We start from the raw sequence: 14,107 nt of genomic DNA, 5'->3' as shown, positions 1-14,107 counted from the left end.
GACAGACTTGGTAGGAAATAGGGGGAATGAAGAAGATCCCTTAAAACACTAAGGGCAATAGAGGGAGGACTACTGGAGTCAGAGCTGAATTTTAGTTTCAGCCCCATCTCAGTCATAGGGTGTCTTTAGGCAGATTGCTTAATATTTCTGACCTCTGTTTTGTGATCTGTAGAATGGGGATAATCACACTTACTTTACGGGGTTCTTTGTAGAAATTAAATTAGTTACTCGATGCAAAGGGCTAACAAATGGTGAGGAACAATAGCTAGGTGAATAGCTATTGCTGAGATGCTAGAAAAGGATCAGGGTGACCAAGCCAAGAGCATCCTGGATGAATGGTAAAGTTTTGAAAACTTTTGCAGAAAAAGTTGAGGAAATTTCTAACATTCTAGTTAATACATATGCTATGCAATACAGCACCTTCCCTACCCACATCCATCATCTCCCCCACCCCCGCCGCTCTCACTCACATTATAGTATTGTTTAATCTGTCTCCTCTCCTAGAATGATCTATATGAACAAAGATCTTTCCTTGCTCGCTAAATTCCAACATCAGTGTAGCCTGAAACAAAACCTGGCACATAGTAGGCACTCAATAAATGAATGAATGAATTTCTACTTAGCCTTTCTTAAGCCCATGCAGATGTATTGGCCGCTACTAAGGGTGGCCCACGGACATAAAAGCACACCCAAGATAACTCAGAACGGGCTTAGGGTAATGCACAATATTGGCCAGGAGCCAGAATCTTCTGGTTCTCTCTCAACTTTTACCAGTGCCATGACTGACAACTCACAAGCTGGATTCTTGGGCAATTCACGTAGCTTTAACTTAAGCTTTATAAAAATTAAGATTAGCAATGCCTATCTGTTATGATTTTCTAACATTATGCAAATGATGTGAGATTATTTTATAAACTCTAGATTCTCATAGGAGGTACAGCAAGATAAACCAAATGTGTTTAGTCTTGATAGGGACCAAGACAACAAAAAAAGAAATGGGAAGTAGCAGGTTTTCAAGACTCTAGCCCAGGGGTGGGCAAACTTTTTGACTCGAGGGCCACAATGGGTTCTTAAACTGGACCGGAGGGCCGGAACAAAAGCATGGATGGAGTGTTTGTGTGAACTAATATAAATTCAAAGTAAACATCATTACATAAAAGGGTACGGTCTTTTTTTTTTTTTAGTTTTATTCATTTCAAACGGGCCGGATCCGGCCCGCGGGCTGTAGTTTGCCCACGGCTGCTCTAGCCCAAGCATGTCAAACTCAAAGGCCAACACAGGCCAAATAAACAAGGTTTAAGTTTATGTGGGCCACAAAAAAACACATGCTTCAATTTTCATAGAAACATAGGTTTCTTTCAAAAGGTATAGTATAAAATAGAACAAGAGCAATGATAAAATTAATGTTTTCTTACATGCCGTTATATTGGCTGGGCCACAAAAAATATTCGTTGTGGGCCACATGCAGCCCGGGGGCCGCGAGTTTGACACACTTGCTCTAGCCCAAGCCAGAGCCTCTTCCGTGGGCTTGGACCTAAACCAGCATCTCTGAATAAGTGCTAACCACTACCCTCATCTGCCTTTGTTTCTTCATGAGCCACACCTACTCTGTGCCTTCTGGAGAATAAAGCTTTCGTCCTTGCTTTCTTCAGTGATGCTCCATCTTTCTAAAATATGCTTCAGCCATTGGGAATGACTTGTAGTTTCCTAAATAAGCCTCTCTCACTCTTAGGCCTTTCCATAGGGTCCCAGTAACACAGCAGCCTAAGCTTCCTTGGGAACCAACTAAGCTCATGAACACTTTAGGCCTCATTCCCCCATTTGGAATCACTAAATGTGATGACCAAAGTTTTGAAGAGACTTTAATTCCCATGTGAATGATACGGAACCTGACAACAAGATTGAGGAGAGCTATGATAACATATTCCCCTTGTGGGAATTGTTAAAGGCTCTGAGAAGTCCTGCAGTTAAAATAGAAAAAGAGAGCTTGTTTAACTTTGTTCAGCTTGGTATGTCTCTAAATTATTAACCAAGGAACCATGTTTTGCATAAATTCAATGTAACACCCTTTGGCAAATACTGGTTTAAAACATGGGAACATTCTTAGGAACTTAAAAGAAGGATAAGAGAGGGCACTTCTAAGTTCCTGTGTGCTCCACTCTAGCGTGGTATAATGTAGTGTTTGAACGAATGGCTGAGCAAGGAGGGAAACTGTCCACCCTCTAGGGCAGCTGTGGGCAAACTATGGCCCGCGAGCTGGATACGGCCCATTTGAAATGAATAAAACTAAAAAAAAGACCGTACCCTTTTATGTAATGATGTTTACTTTGAATTTATATTAGTTCACACAAACACTCCATCCATGCTTTTGTTCCAGCCCTCCGGTCCAGTTTAAGAACCCATTGTGGCCCTCGAGTCAAAATGTTTGCCCACCCCTGCTCTAGGGTCAAATCCTTACCTTTGGAGTTGGAAGAATTCATTTTATCACATCACTTCACTTCAAATAAACAAGCACAAGAAGTTGATTTATACTAACTAAAATGACTTGAATTGCATCAGAAAACCAGAATTCAATGTGGCATTTTGTTGCTGCACAGGCAATATGCTGAATGACCAAGAACATGAGCTCTGGAGTCAAATAGACCCTGATTCAAACCCCAGCTCCCTGGCTTACTACTTATGGAACCTTATGTGAGCCTCCCATGAGTGATACTGCATACCCCCTGAATTAATCCATATAAAGCACTACGTTCAGGAAGCTATTATTTGAGCAGGGAATGAAAACTTGAAAATACTGTGTCTCATCATAGATGTTTCTAGGTTATGACAGTGTCTAGAGATATAGCCCTATTCTGCTGTAGAGTAAGTATTAACTAAAGAGCATGGAGCTGAGAGCAAACATTGACTATAAATGAGGTAGATAATTTTATTCAACAGAAACTTTAAAAAAAATTTTCACAGTAAGAGAACTAAAGTTTTCAGTGGGCTTTGTGAAATTTGCTCCACAAATAAAGAGGAAGCATCCAGGGTCATAGAGCTACTGGGCCTTTAACCCATTGTAGAGTTGCCCATATTACAGAGAGGAAGGGTGATGTGACTTACAGCTGAGAGTTGGGGTAACATGGCATGTGAAGGGGAAGGAGGAAATTATAAGGAGAGGTCAGCAAGAACGCGATAAGGTGGGAAATCTATTTTTCCAGTTTTATTGAGATGTAATTGACATATGTCACTGTAGAAATTTAAGGTGTACAGCATAATGATTTGACTTACGTATATTATGAAATGATTATCACAATAAGTTCAGTTAGCACTCATCATCATGTAGATACATATAATGAAAAGAAAATTTTAAAAAAGAAAAATTATTTTCCTTGTAATGAGAACTCTGAGGATTTACTCTGTTAACTACTTTAATATGTACCATACAGCAGTGTTAACTATAGCCATTGTGTTGTACATTATATCCTTAGTACTTTTTATCTTACAACTGGAAATGTATACCTTTTGACCACCTTCCTCCAATTCCTCCTCTCTCCACTCCTGCCTGTCATAACCACAAAGCTAATATCTTTTTTAGTTTGTTTTAACAGCTGCTAAAGTGTGGAACTTGGAGGGCAGAAAATTGTGTCCCAAGAAGATTTCTGGGATGTTTCTTTGTGGTCATGATAAAAAAAATTCCTGAGTAATCCTGCTTTAAGGAAACCTACACTAAAGGTCTATATTATGTTTCAAGGTTTCAAACATCAGATTTGTGTTTCCTTTGAGTGATGTCATTCTTATACTGAGACACATGGGGACACTACATTTGTTAGGGTCCCACTGAGCGGGCTTCTTTTTCTTCATTTATTCAGTTTTTTAGGTCTCATTTATTGCTATTCCCCACCAATTACTAGATTCTTTATTCATTGTAGCAGCATGTGATTCATATCTCAAGATATAGTGCAGTTAATAATATATCATCTTATCTTACATTACTTACATATTTCATTACATTATCTCTTCTCTTACATATTAAATAATTGGTTTCATAAAATTTGGGAGTTATTTTCATTTCCTTCACAGAGTGCTGTACTTTGAAATCGTGTCTTTAAGCTGGTTACTTCTGGGAAGACTTCCTATATATGGCTAATTCTCTTGCCCATAAATTATTTGTATCCAGAAACTGCCTCTGTCATCAGGCCACATTCTGACTCAATTTTTCAGGAAATCCAGTCATTTTGTAAACTTTTCAGAAAGTTGAAGAATGAGGACATGTAAGCTATATAGATTTGAGTTCCTAACTTATCTTTAATTATTTTCAAATATGACCTTACAGTGAACCAAATTTGGTAGTCTTCGTTTTTTTATGCAGTCAATTTTTGGTAGCTTTTTCCAAAATATGGATAAAAATTGATAGACTAAGTCATTGTACTCCGTATTCACCTATTAGAATCAAAAGGAAATGATACTTTGGATACTTTAGTTTTCATACAAAAGAGAAAACAGAAAGTTCTGATCGGAATTTACAGGGTAGGGCAAAAGTAGGTTTATAGTTGTGAGTATACAAAACAGAGTTTATTCTTGTATCATTATTTACTAATTATTATATTATTTTCCATATGAACAACTGTAAACCTACTTTTGCCCCACCCTGTATGTAAAACTAGTTTAGGCTTGCATCAGAGGAGAGCACTGTAGCTCAGACTTTCTCCTCACAATTTGTTTAGGTCACTGCTGGAAGCATTCCTCCAAAAGGGAGCACTTCACTTAATTAGATAGCAAATACCACCAAGAACTTTTCCTGAGCTATGTTTCAAAAGAGGTGGACTGCTTAGGAGAGTTGAGGGGGGAACATCAGAGCCCAGACTATCAGCAGAAATGCCCTGTAAACACAGTGATCTAAGACCTAGGAACTCCTGCCCTAACCGGTTTGGCTAAGTGGATAGAGCGTCAGCCTGCAGACTCAAGGGTCCCAGGTTCGGTTCTGGTCGAGGGTATGTACCTTGGTTGTGGGCACATCCCCAGTGGGGAGTGTGCAGGAGGCAGCTGATGTTTCTCTCTCATCGATGTTTCTGGCTCTCTATCCCTCTCCCTTCCTCTCTGTAAAAAAACAATAAAATATATTTTTTTAAAAAGACCTAGGAACTCCCAAGACAGACCTGGTGTCTATTTTTTCTCTCCTGCATCCTCACTAGCCTGTTCATTTGAACAGACTGACCTGAGTTTTGAATCAGAAGATGTGGTCACCATATTTACAGAGGAAGGAATCAGGAATGTAGATTACCCTTTAGAGAAGGTCCATAAGAAAGTGGAGGCTAGAGGTGATTTGGAGTTTAAGGGACAAGGGAAGTTTATTGGTTTCTTTTTAAGAATAAGGGAAATGGAACATTTGTGTGGGCAAATGAGAGTCAGTGGAAAGAAAGGGACTGGAGGTGGAGATAACCACTGAGGCAAGTTCAATAGACTTTATCACAAACTGAGGTGGGCCTTGTTGAGTTATTTAGGGAAAAATAAATAAACTTATGTCACGTTCGAAGCTGCCTTGAGGTCCTGGCTACAGTATGGTAACACAGTTCAGCAAGGGTCCCATCCTAAGGGATTATCATTGACATTTATCATCATTTAGCCTCCCAGAAGCCAAGTATAGTTGGCTGAGTTTGCCCAGGATTGAGGTTTGGGAAGTGCATTTGATGGAAAGTCAAGGTGACCTGTGAGGGAATCCTGGGAGTTGGTGGGTGCCATGTTAAAATGCTGACCATGAAACCAGACCAAGGCCAAGCAGCTGAAAGTCGGCTGAGGCAGCAAAAGTTTAGTAGAAAAGGTGGAAGGGAAATGGAGGTCAGTTCAGGGGTGATGACTTCAGAACTCAGCAATACAGAGACAGAGCACTTTGGAGTGATGATCCAAAGTTTCCTGCAATAGAGATAAAAGAATCAAGGATATTGAAGTCTGGATGTTGAAGAAGTGTTTTTTAATTGAATTTATTGGAGTTACATTGGTTAATAAAATTACATAGGTTTCAGGTGTACAATTCTATAACAAATTATCTGTATATTGTATTGTATGTTCACCACCCCAAGTCAAGTCTTCTTCCATCACCATGTACCCTCCCCTTAACCTCTTCTACTTCCCCACACCCCTCTTTCCCTCTGGTAATTACCATACTGTTGTCTGTGTCTACAAGTTAATTTTTGTTTTTGCTTAATTCCTTCACCTTTACATTAGCTTTGCTGTTGTTTAGTGTCCAGGCCCGATGTCAGTCTGAGCCAACAAATACAGTGTCATCAGAAGACAGATGAGTTTTATTCTGTCAAAGGGTCAGTAAGGGTGTTTAAGAAATCAAGAATGTAAGAAAGATCTTGGGAAAACCAAACATGGTCCCCTCGTGAAGCACCATGAGAAGCGTGAAGGAGGGCTGGCCAGGGAGGGACTGCCAGGAAGGAAAAGATGTGAACTGGCAGAGAGCAAGAACAGTTTGGCCCTCAGGGCAGCATTTCCTGAAGTGGTTCCAGCCAGCACTAGTCACACAGGATGGCACAGTAAGTAGCATATAAAAGTATGGCTCTGGAGAAATACTCGGTTAAGCAATATAAATGGATTCCTTTACTGGCAGACCCCTTTGAAGCTCTAATGGTGTACCCATGTGCCCCATTTATTTCCAGGAATAGAATTTGTGACAAGAATATGTGACTTTTCCCCAACTTAGTGGCCACAAAACGGATCATACTTTTGGAAATTCTGTTCTAGGATTCAGATTTTTAGTTTTTTGAATGAATTGATGGATGATTGGTTAAGTAGATGAATAAATAAATGACATAGGGAGGAAATTAAGAGACAGATTGGAGGGGACGGGAGTGGTCAAAATAAAGTGAATTTGTGCTAAGGGAATAATATTGAGTCTACAAATGCATTAAATACTTTGATATAATGCCCCCCCCCCCCACTTCCTCTCCCATGCCATCTTCCATCTTCTTACTACCAGTTGTGGGGCAGGGAAGATTTATTTATTTAGATATGTGTCCTTTCTTCCTGTTCCTTTCTTACTTTGGTAGGTGGTCCATCCCCGCAAATCCCCAAATGGATTTTGGTGGAATCCGGGTTTTGAGGGTGAGATGTTTGCAGAGTAGACCATGAAGTTTTGAAACCTTGAGTACAGAGTCCCCAGTTCTCCTGCATGTTTACACATATGTGCACATACATGTACATGCCTCTTCCCCCACAGCCTTCTTTCATTTCATTTCAGTTGCTGTGTCCACACCCACCCTTATTTCTTTTCACTCTGATGGTTAGCACTGCAGGATGAAGAATCAAATGGTACATTTTCCCTGCTATTCTGCAAGTGTGATAGTGAACTGGTTAGGGAATGGTGTGCCAAATCAATTTTACTTCTGAAAATGGGAAACTACTCCTACCCCTAGCCCCAGGGAGGGGGACAGGGGAAGCAGCAGGGCAGATATCAGGTCTCTATAACAAGAAAGATAGTATAGAACTGCAGAAACTTTAAGAAACCTACATGACATTGAATGGCTCTCAAGTAGATATCGGTTGTAAGGAAAACCAACCTTGGTGTGACCATGACTTCTGTGGCTTTATTCCAGAACGCCAACCGGGCACCTCTGTGGCCAATTCCAGTGCCCTCCCTTCAAGTTCAGCTGGGATCAGCAAGGAGCTGATTGATCTGCAGCCCCTCATCCAGTTCCCCGAGGAAGTCGCCAGCATCCTGATGGAGCAGGAACAGAATATCTACCGAAGGGTCTTGCCGGTTGACTATCTTTGCTTCTTGACCCAGAACTTGAGCACTCCAGAATGTCAGAGGTCCCTGCCCTGCCTCAAAGCATCCATCTCAGCATCAATTCTTAACTCCCAGAACAGAGAGCACAATGCCCTTGAAGATCTTGTGATGAGATTTAATGAGGTAAGGAGCCACTTTCAGATGTTTTTGTAAGAATTGCTAGTAAGTGGTTTTTAAGCATTTCTCCTTCTTGGTTTGTCTGTTACTGACATCTCATCTACCTGTCTGTCTTGCCACTTCCACGATGACTGCTTTCTTTCCAGACACTGAGATAAACAACACATTGTCATCCTCCCTCTCACTTCATTCTATCTGACCGAAGCCTAAGTAATGCTATCTCCATCTCATATCATTACCAAGTCCACAAGCCTTCTCCCTTTGGGAAACCAATCCCCAACTTTCCTCCCCTCCCTTCCAAAATATTCTCCCTGTGCCCATTTTCAAATATTCTCCCCCTGGTTTCTTCATGTGCTTTCAATATTAGATGTTTCGATTTTGAGTTTGGTCAGCATGATCCCTGGCCACAGGATCCACTGTCAGGCCTCCTCAGCAGACACTAAACACCAACACCTGGGTCAGGAAAGTGGGGAGGAATGTGGTCTTGAGGGACAGTGAGTCACCCCCTCCTGTCCTCTGATCCCATCAACATCCCCAGCCCCTAGAAAGTCCCTCCAAGGCCTCTGAGACCTTACCAGCCAGTTCTGAGGAGGAAGCTGTAACCAGAGTCTGGGAACACTTGGGAGGGAGGCAGGTCTAGTGGCAACTAGGAGGAGGAGGGCCAACTGGCTGACATGCTGTGACCCTGGAGCAAGGACAAGGGATAGGAAGGAGGAGAGGCAGGTCTCCATGCAGGGCAAGGGTCAGGGATGCTGTGCTGTTGGGCTAAAAGAACACTTTTCCTCCATAGTATAACCACACACTCAAAGTTTTCTGTTCTACAGTTGCTGTCTTTTAGACTTTATTTCTTTTGCCTTGAAGATTAAACACAACTTTCAGTTTCAGTAGTTGTTGGTGGTTGGTTTAACTCCACAATTATAGTAGTAAATGCAAAAATTATACTCCCATTCTAGTCCTGTATATCTCTGATTGACAGTGGATCAATCCACCTTTGTTAGTTAAACACTTTCTAATGATAGCAGCTCACCTCGCAGTCTCCATAGCCTGCCAATCATGACCCAGATGATGGATGTAAATGTCAGTGACCATGGGGAGGCACAGTGGATGTAGACATGTTAAGGGCTCAGCTCAAGCAGTTAGTTCTGTGCCCAGATATGTTCCTCAATGGGAGATCCATGACCCTTGGGAATTGCTGATCTCCATCTAACACTGCCCTGCTAATCAGCTACATATACCATTGATTTGCTCCTCACAACCCTGGGAAGCAGATACTGTCATTAGCCCTACACTACCAGTGGGGAAACTGAGGCATGAGGAGATGAAATCATTTGCCCAAGGTTATATAGGTAGTAGGTGGCAATAGTGAGATTCAAACCCACGCTGCCAGGTCCCAGAGCCTGGGCTTTGAACCGCTGTGGTATTCTGCCTCCCACCTGTATCAAGACTCATATTGTGGAGTGGTGCCTGATAAAAATGCAGGTTCCTGGCCCCACCCCACATTGAGTAAAACAGACTCTTTGGGTGTCCGCATGAGAGCTTATAAATCACACTGCCCCAACGCTGTTTTTTAAAAATAAATCTCCTGATGATCTTGATTCTCCTTATCAATAAAGCTGGGTGGGAAATGAAAGTTCCAGTAAACTGTGTGATTTCATATGGGATTTTGCTGTATTTTGTGAATTATTTTAAACTTCCAGATCTAGTCACTCTCATATAATGTGGGACCTTGTCCTTATCCTTTGTTGTTGTTATTGTTTTAAATCCCACCTGAACTTAAAAGTGATTTGCCCAAACTTTTAAAATCTAATTTTAAATTAATTTTGGGGCCATAACCGGTTTGGCTCAGTGGATAGAGCGTTGGCCTGTAGACTGAAAGGTCCCAGGTTCGATTCCGGTCAAGGGCATATACCTTGGTTGCGGGCACATCTCCAGTAGGGAGTGTGCAGGAGGCAGCTGATCGTTGTTTCTCTCTCATCGATGTTTCTAACTCTCTATCTCTCTCCCTTCCTCTCTGTAAAAAAAATCAATAAAATATATTTTTAAAAGAAATTAATTTTGGAGAAAGAAAACTTGAATTTCTTCCATTCACTGCTATAACCTTAGGAATCCAAGATGAATCAGTGATATCATTAATTCAGAGTTAGTGATCATCGGAACCACAGCTGGGTTGAGGCACGCTTTGGACTATCTCTGAAAATAGTTTAGCTAAGCAACTTCAGAACATAAACAAGATTTCTGGGAAAACACTTAATCTACTTAAGAGAACAGTCTGTTTTCAAGTATTCTCAAGCATCTATTTTCATACAAATTATGGGCATGCAGATTAAAAATCAATCTTATACAGTCATTATAGGCAGATCCCAAATGACCTCTGCTAGGCAAACTGGGATAGCTAAATTCTTGTTTATATACCTTAGGGTGGAAAAGCTGCATTACATTAAAGGGGAATTCTTAAGTTCAGACTTTCACCTATTTAGAATGGTTTTGCCTCCAAATTAGCATGGTTTTACTTTCTGTAAAGAAGAGGAAGGAAAGGAACTAGCATTTATTTACTAGGTGATCTGGACTAGATATTTTCACATTTTTAAATCCCATTTAATCCTAAGGACAGTTTTGTAAGGCGGTTGTCATTGTCCCTAACTCACAGATAAAGAAAGTGAAGCTTAAACAACAAAATAAGTAATCATAGTATTGGGTTATGATCTATAGAATAAAATATTTATGAGTTCATACTGATATGAATAATTGAATAAATATATCAATGGGAGGGGGTAAGGTACAGCTCTTATTTTTAAAAGAATTTCAATTAATAAGTATAAAAGGAATGAGGGAAATAGGAAATCACCATTAGGAAACCCCAGTAATAAATTATTATAGGCAAGAACCATTGATGAATTCTAAAATTTTGGTGCAAAACTGTGATAAGGAACAAGATATTTGCATAGTTTAAAAGTATTTCTCCACACAAAACTGGATACACAAAATAACTGTACTTTCTTCAGGGAAGGAAGAGATGTATTTCTTGGAACACTGGAGAATCTGAAAGACAAGAGAGAGAATATTAGCTCCATTGCAGAGGTGTCTGTCACTTAGGGGAGAGGCCAGTGCACTCAGTTAACATACCGTCTGTACTTCTCAGAAGCAGGGCACCATGGTGGATAAGCACTAAGGAAAGTGAGTAACAGTCTGCAGCTGCCAGAAGCTACCAGTCTTAAATTGTAGTCAGGCACGGGCACAAACCACTACCAAAAAAAGCAGAAAGTACATGCAGTGTTAGTGGCACAGATGGTGGGAGCTGAAGTGTCTGGGTGGGAGATCAGAGCTCTTGCTGCTCAGCTCTGGAGTGTGGGGCTGGGCCTTAAGGGATAGCCGGGACAGAGGGGGAACATTGGGGAAGGGAGAACATTCCGGACAAGAAGACAACCAGTTCTTGTCATGAGCAAGACTCATGGTCTAGGGAGTCAGCTTGCTCCAGACTGTCAGTAGAACATGATCAAGAGCTACAAGTTTCCTGAATTTTAACAAATACTTACATGATGACTTAACTGTGGTGTGGAGAAAGGGAAGAAAATCCCTGTGCCTTTCGGGCAATGTTGCATAAAGTTTATTCTTAGGAAAATAAGGTTAAAAGTACAATGCAATTGAAAGTACAGTCGTGAAATAACTGAAAGGGTTTGGCTTACATTAAGGAAGTCCAGGAGATAAGTCATTTAAAATCAGTTTAGATCGTGGCTTGGAAGCATTGTTTGTCCCCATCCCCCTTCTCCCACCCAGTGTCGAGACTGCACACCAGAGTAACTTCTGAAAAGATCATCTTTTTCTCCTTGCAAGTACACTGAAGCACGCTCAAGGGGTCAGCCCTCAAGCGGTGGTAGTCAAGATTCGTGCTGGGGGTGGGCTCAGTTCTGCTTTGCTTGGTTGGGAGGCAGGTCTTCCTGAACCCTTTTGATCTGGACATATCTCTGTGGTTATAGTCTTGATCTAAAACTCCAAAAAGCCAGAGTTCTCTTTCTCCTTTCAGGTTGAAAAGCCTCCCTCCCCACGAAGACTCTTGCTTTGACACTCAAGTCATATTGTCCTTCTCTCCTCCCCCTGTTTCTTCCTCTCTCCAGCCTCTACCTCTAGCCCACATGCCTTTTGATCTTACTGATTTTTAACTTCTCTTATAATAATTCTCTTTTCTAAAGGAGACAAAGAGATTTTGTTGTTGTTGTTGTTGTTGTTGTTGTATATAATTTCACCAAAGAGATTGCATACTTTAGCACATGTGGTTGAGAAGAGATGAGAGGCAGATAGAGATTAAAGATCATCTTTACTCCCTTTCCCTTCCCATCTTTTTCTTGTGAAGGTCTGTGGTGGAACAAGGGGGAGAAGGATATGTTCCAGAATCACAGTCCTGAGTCACTAGTTCTCAAACAGTATGGCCTCTGCTTCTGTCCTCTTATTCATCCATTGATGACCTTTGTGGTTGGAACTCATCATGGTCTGCATCTACAGCTGGTCTGTCAACAGAACAAATGTTTTCTTCCACTGCCCACACTACTGCCAGACACTCTTTTGTGTAACAGATAATTGATTACTCTGGCTAAGGACTGGGTTTCAGGTTCAAGAGGCTATTAATGGTTCCACTTTTTCCTTTGCCCTACAAAAGCAGTTTTTGCTTGTTGGGTAGTTCTTAGCAAGACCATTTGTCTGGGCCCCTTTTTCAGACTAGTTAGTCCAAGGGCAGGTCTTGAGCCCAAGTTGGAGCCAAATTATGAGAACCCAGAAAACTCAAAGGGATTCCACCTGGCTTGTTGACTCTGCCCCTCACCCCTCTGCCCCATGATCTCTCAACCTCTTCCATTTGGTCAACCTAAGCAATCATCAACCTGCTTCTCTAGCCACACAAAGGTGGGCAGCCCAAAGTGACACTCAGTTGTGGCTTGTTCCTTCCATCTGCTCATTTTCACCAGATGTCAGTTCAACAGTTTAGAGGCCACTCCCTCTATAAAGAACTCCAAGGTGCAGCTTCGCTCCTTGGGAAAGAATTGTATGAATAAATAAACCATCTGCCCAGAAGAGGGCTTGTTGAGTCTGGGTCCTCTCAGCCAGAATCATCTAAACTAATAAAAGGGGAATATGCTAATTAGACTGGGTTGACCAGACATCTTCCGGTCGTCTTGCCTTCCTCTGGACAAAGCCATGGTGGCAGGGGCCAAGGCAGAGGCGGTTAGGGGCGATCAGGCCAGCAGGGAGGGCAGTTAGGAGTGATCAGGCCAGCAGGGGGAGGCAGTTAGGGGCGATCAGGCCAGCAGGGGAGGGCAGTTAGGGGCGATCAGGCAGGCAGGCAGGTGAGCGGTTAGGAACCAGCAGTCCCGGATTGCGAGAGGGATCCCGCAGGGATCAGGCCTAAACCGGCAGTCAGACATCCCCCGAGGGGTCCTGGATTGGAGAGGGTGCAGGTTGGGCTGAGGGACACCCCCCCCTCCTGTGCATGAATTTCATGCACCAGGCCTCTAGTAAGTGATAATCATCATTTTGGCACATTCCAGCATCCAAATATCTGTCTGGTCATAGCCAAGGGAAGACCATTTCAGCACAATAAGGAAAAAGTATGGCAAATGATAATGTGGGGGAGGGTTAGTGTCCTCATGTCCAAACATGTTTCTTCCCTTGAAATATTTTAGAAAAAAAATCTTGTTTTAAATTTCTACATTCAACCATGTTAGAAAAGTTTTCTTCCAAGGCTTTTCTCCCCCTTTTAAGCAGATAGCCAAAAAAATGGTCTCTTCAGGGCTGCTATGCAAACTTTCTTCCTCATACCTGAACGCTCATGGGACAAATGGTTAATAAAGCTCCCTCCGGGCAAGGGAAATTTCAGCTCACTTTGGAAAACCAGATTTCTTCTTGGGAAAGAACGTCTCCCCGGAGGCACACCTCTGAGAGCAGACAGTGTATTCATTCCCCAGAGCATTTCACTGCACATTCCCAGCTTAACAGAGATCTTGGTCCAGAAATTTCTGGGCTAAAAAACACAGTAGGCAGTTAAACCACAGAGACTGAGTTGTGCAGGGTAGTGCTCTAAGAGCAAGGTCATTCGTGGGGGCTCATGTGTCCTGGAGCCAGTTGACAACACATCATGTTCAGAAAAAAAGGAAGGAAGTAAAGAAAGGGGAAGAGAAAGCAAGCAAGCAAGGCACCACATTTATTTAAATTTACCTTGGACAGTTCTCAGTT

At 41.9% G+C, this 14,107-nt stretch overlaps 1 protein-coding gene across 1 annotated transcript in view; it reads left to right on the top strand.

Moving 5' to 3' along the window:
* PLCE1 (phospholipase C epsilon 1) overlaps positions 1–14,107 on the top strand; it is a 247,136-nt gene that overhangs the window by 122,823 nt on the left and 110,206 nt on the right. The window contains exon 3 of the mRNA XM_023754835.1: positions 7,578–7,894. Coding sequence (XP_023610603.1) covers positions 7,578–7,894 — 317 coding nt within the window. The remainder of the gene's footprint in view (positions 1–7,577; positions 7,895–14,107) is intronic.

The sequence above is a fragment of the Myotis lucifugus genome, unplaced genomic scaffold (genome assembly GCF_000147115.1).
Source record: "Myotis lucifugus unplaced genomic scaffold, Myoluc2.0 scaffold_66, whole genome shotgun sequence".
Lineage (NCBI taxonomy): Eukaryota > Metazoa > Chordata > Mammalia > Chiroptera > Vespertilionidae > Myotis > Myotis lucifugus.
This window is presented reverse-complemented; position numbering and strand designations above follow the sequence as displayed.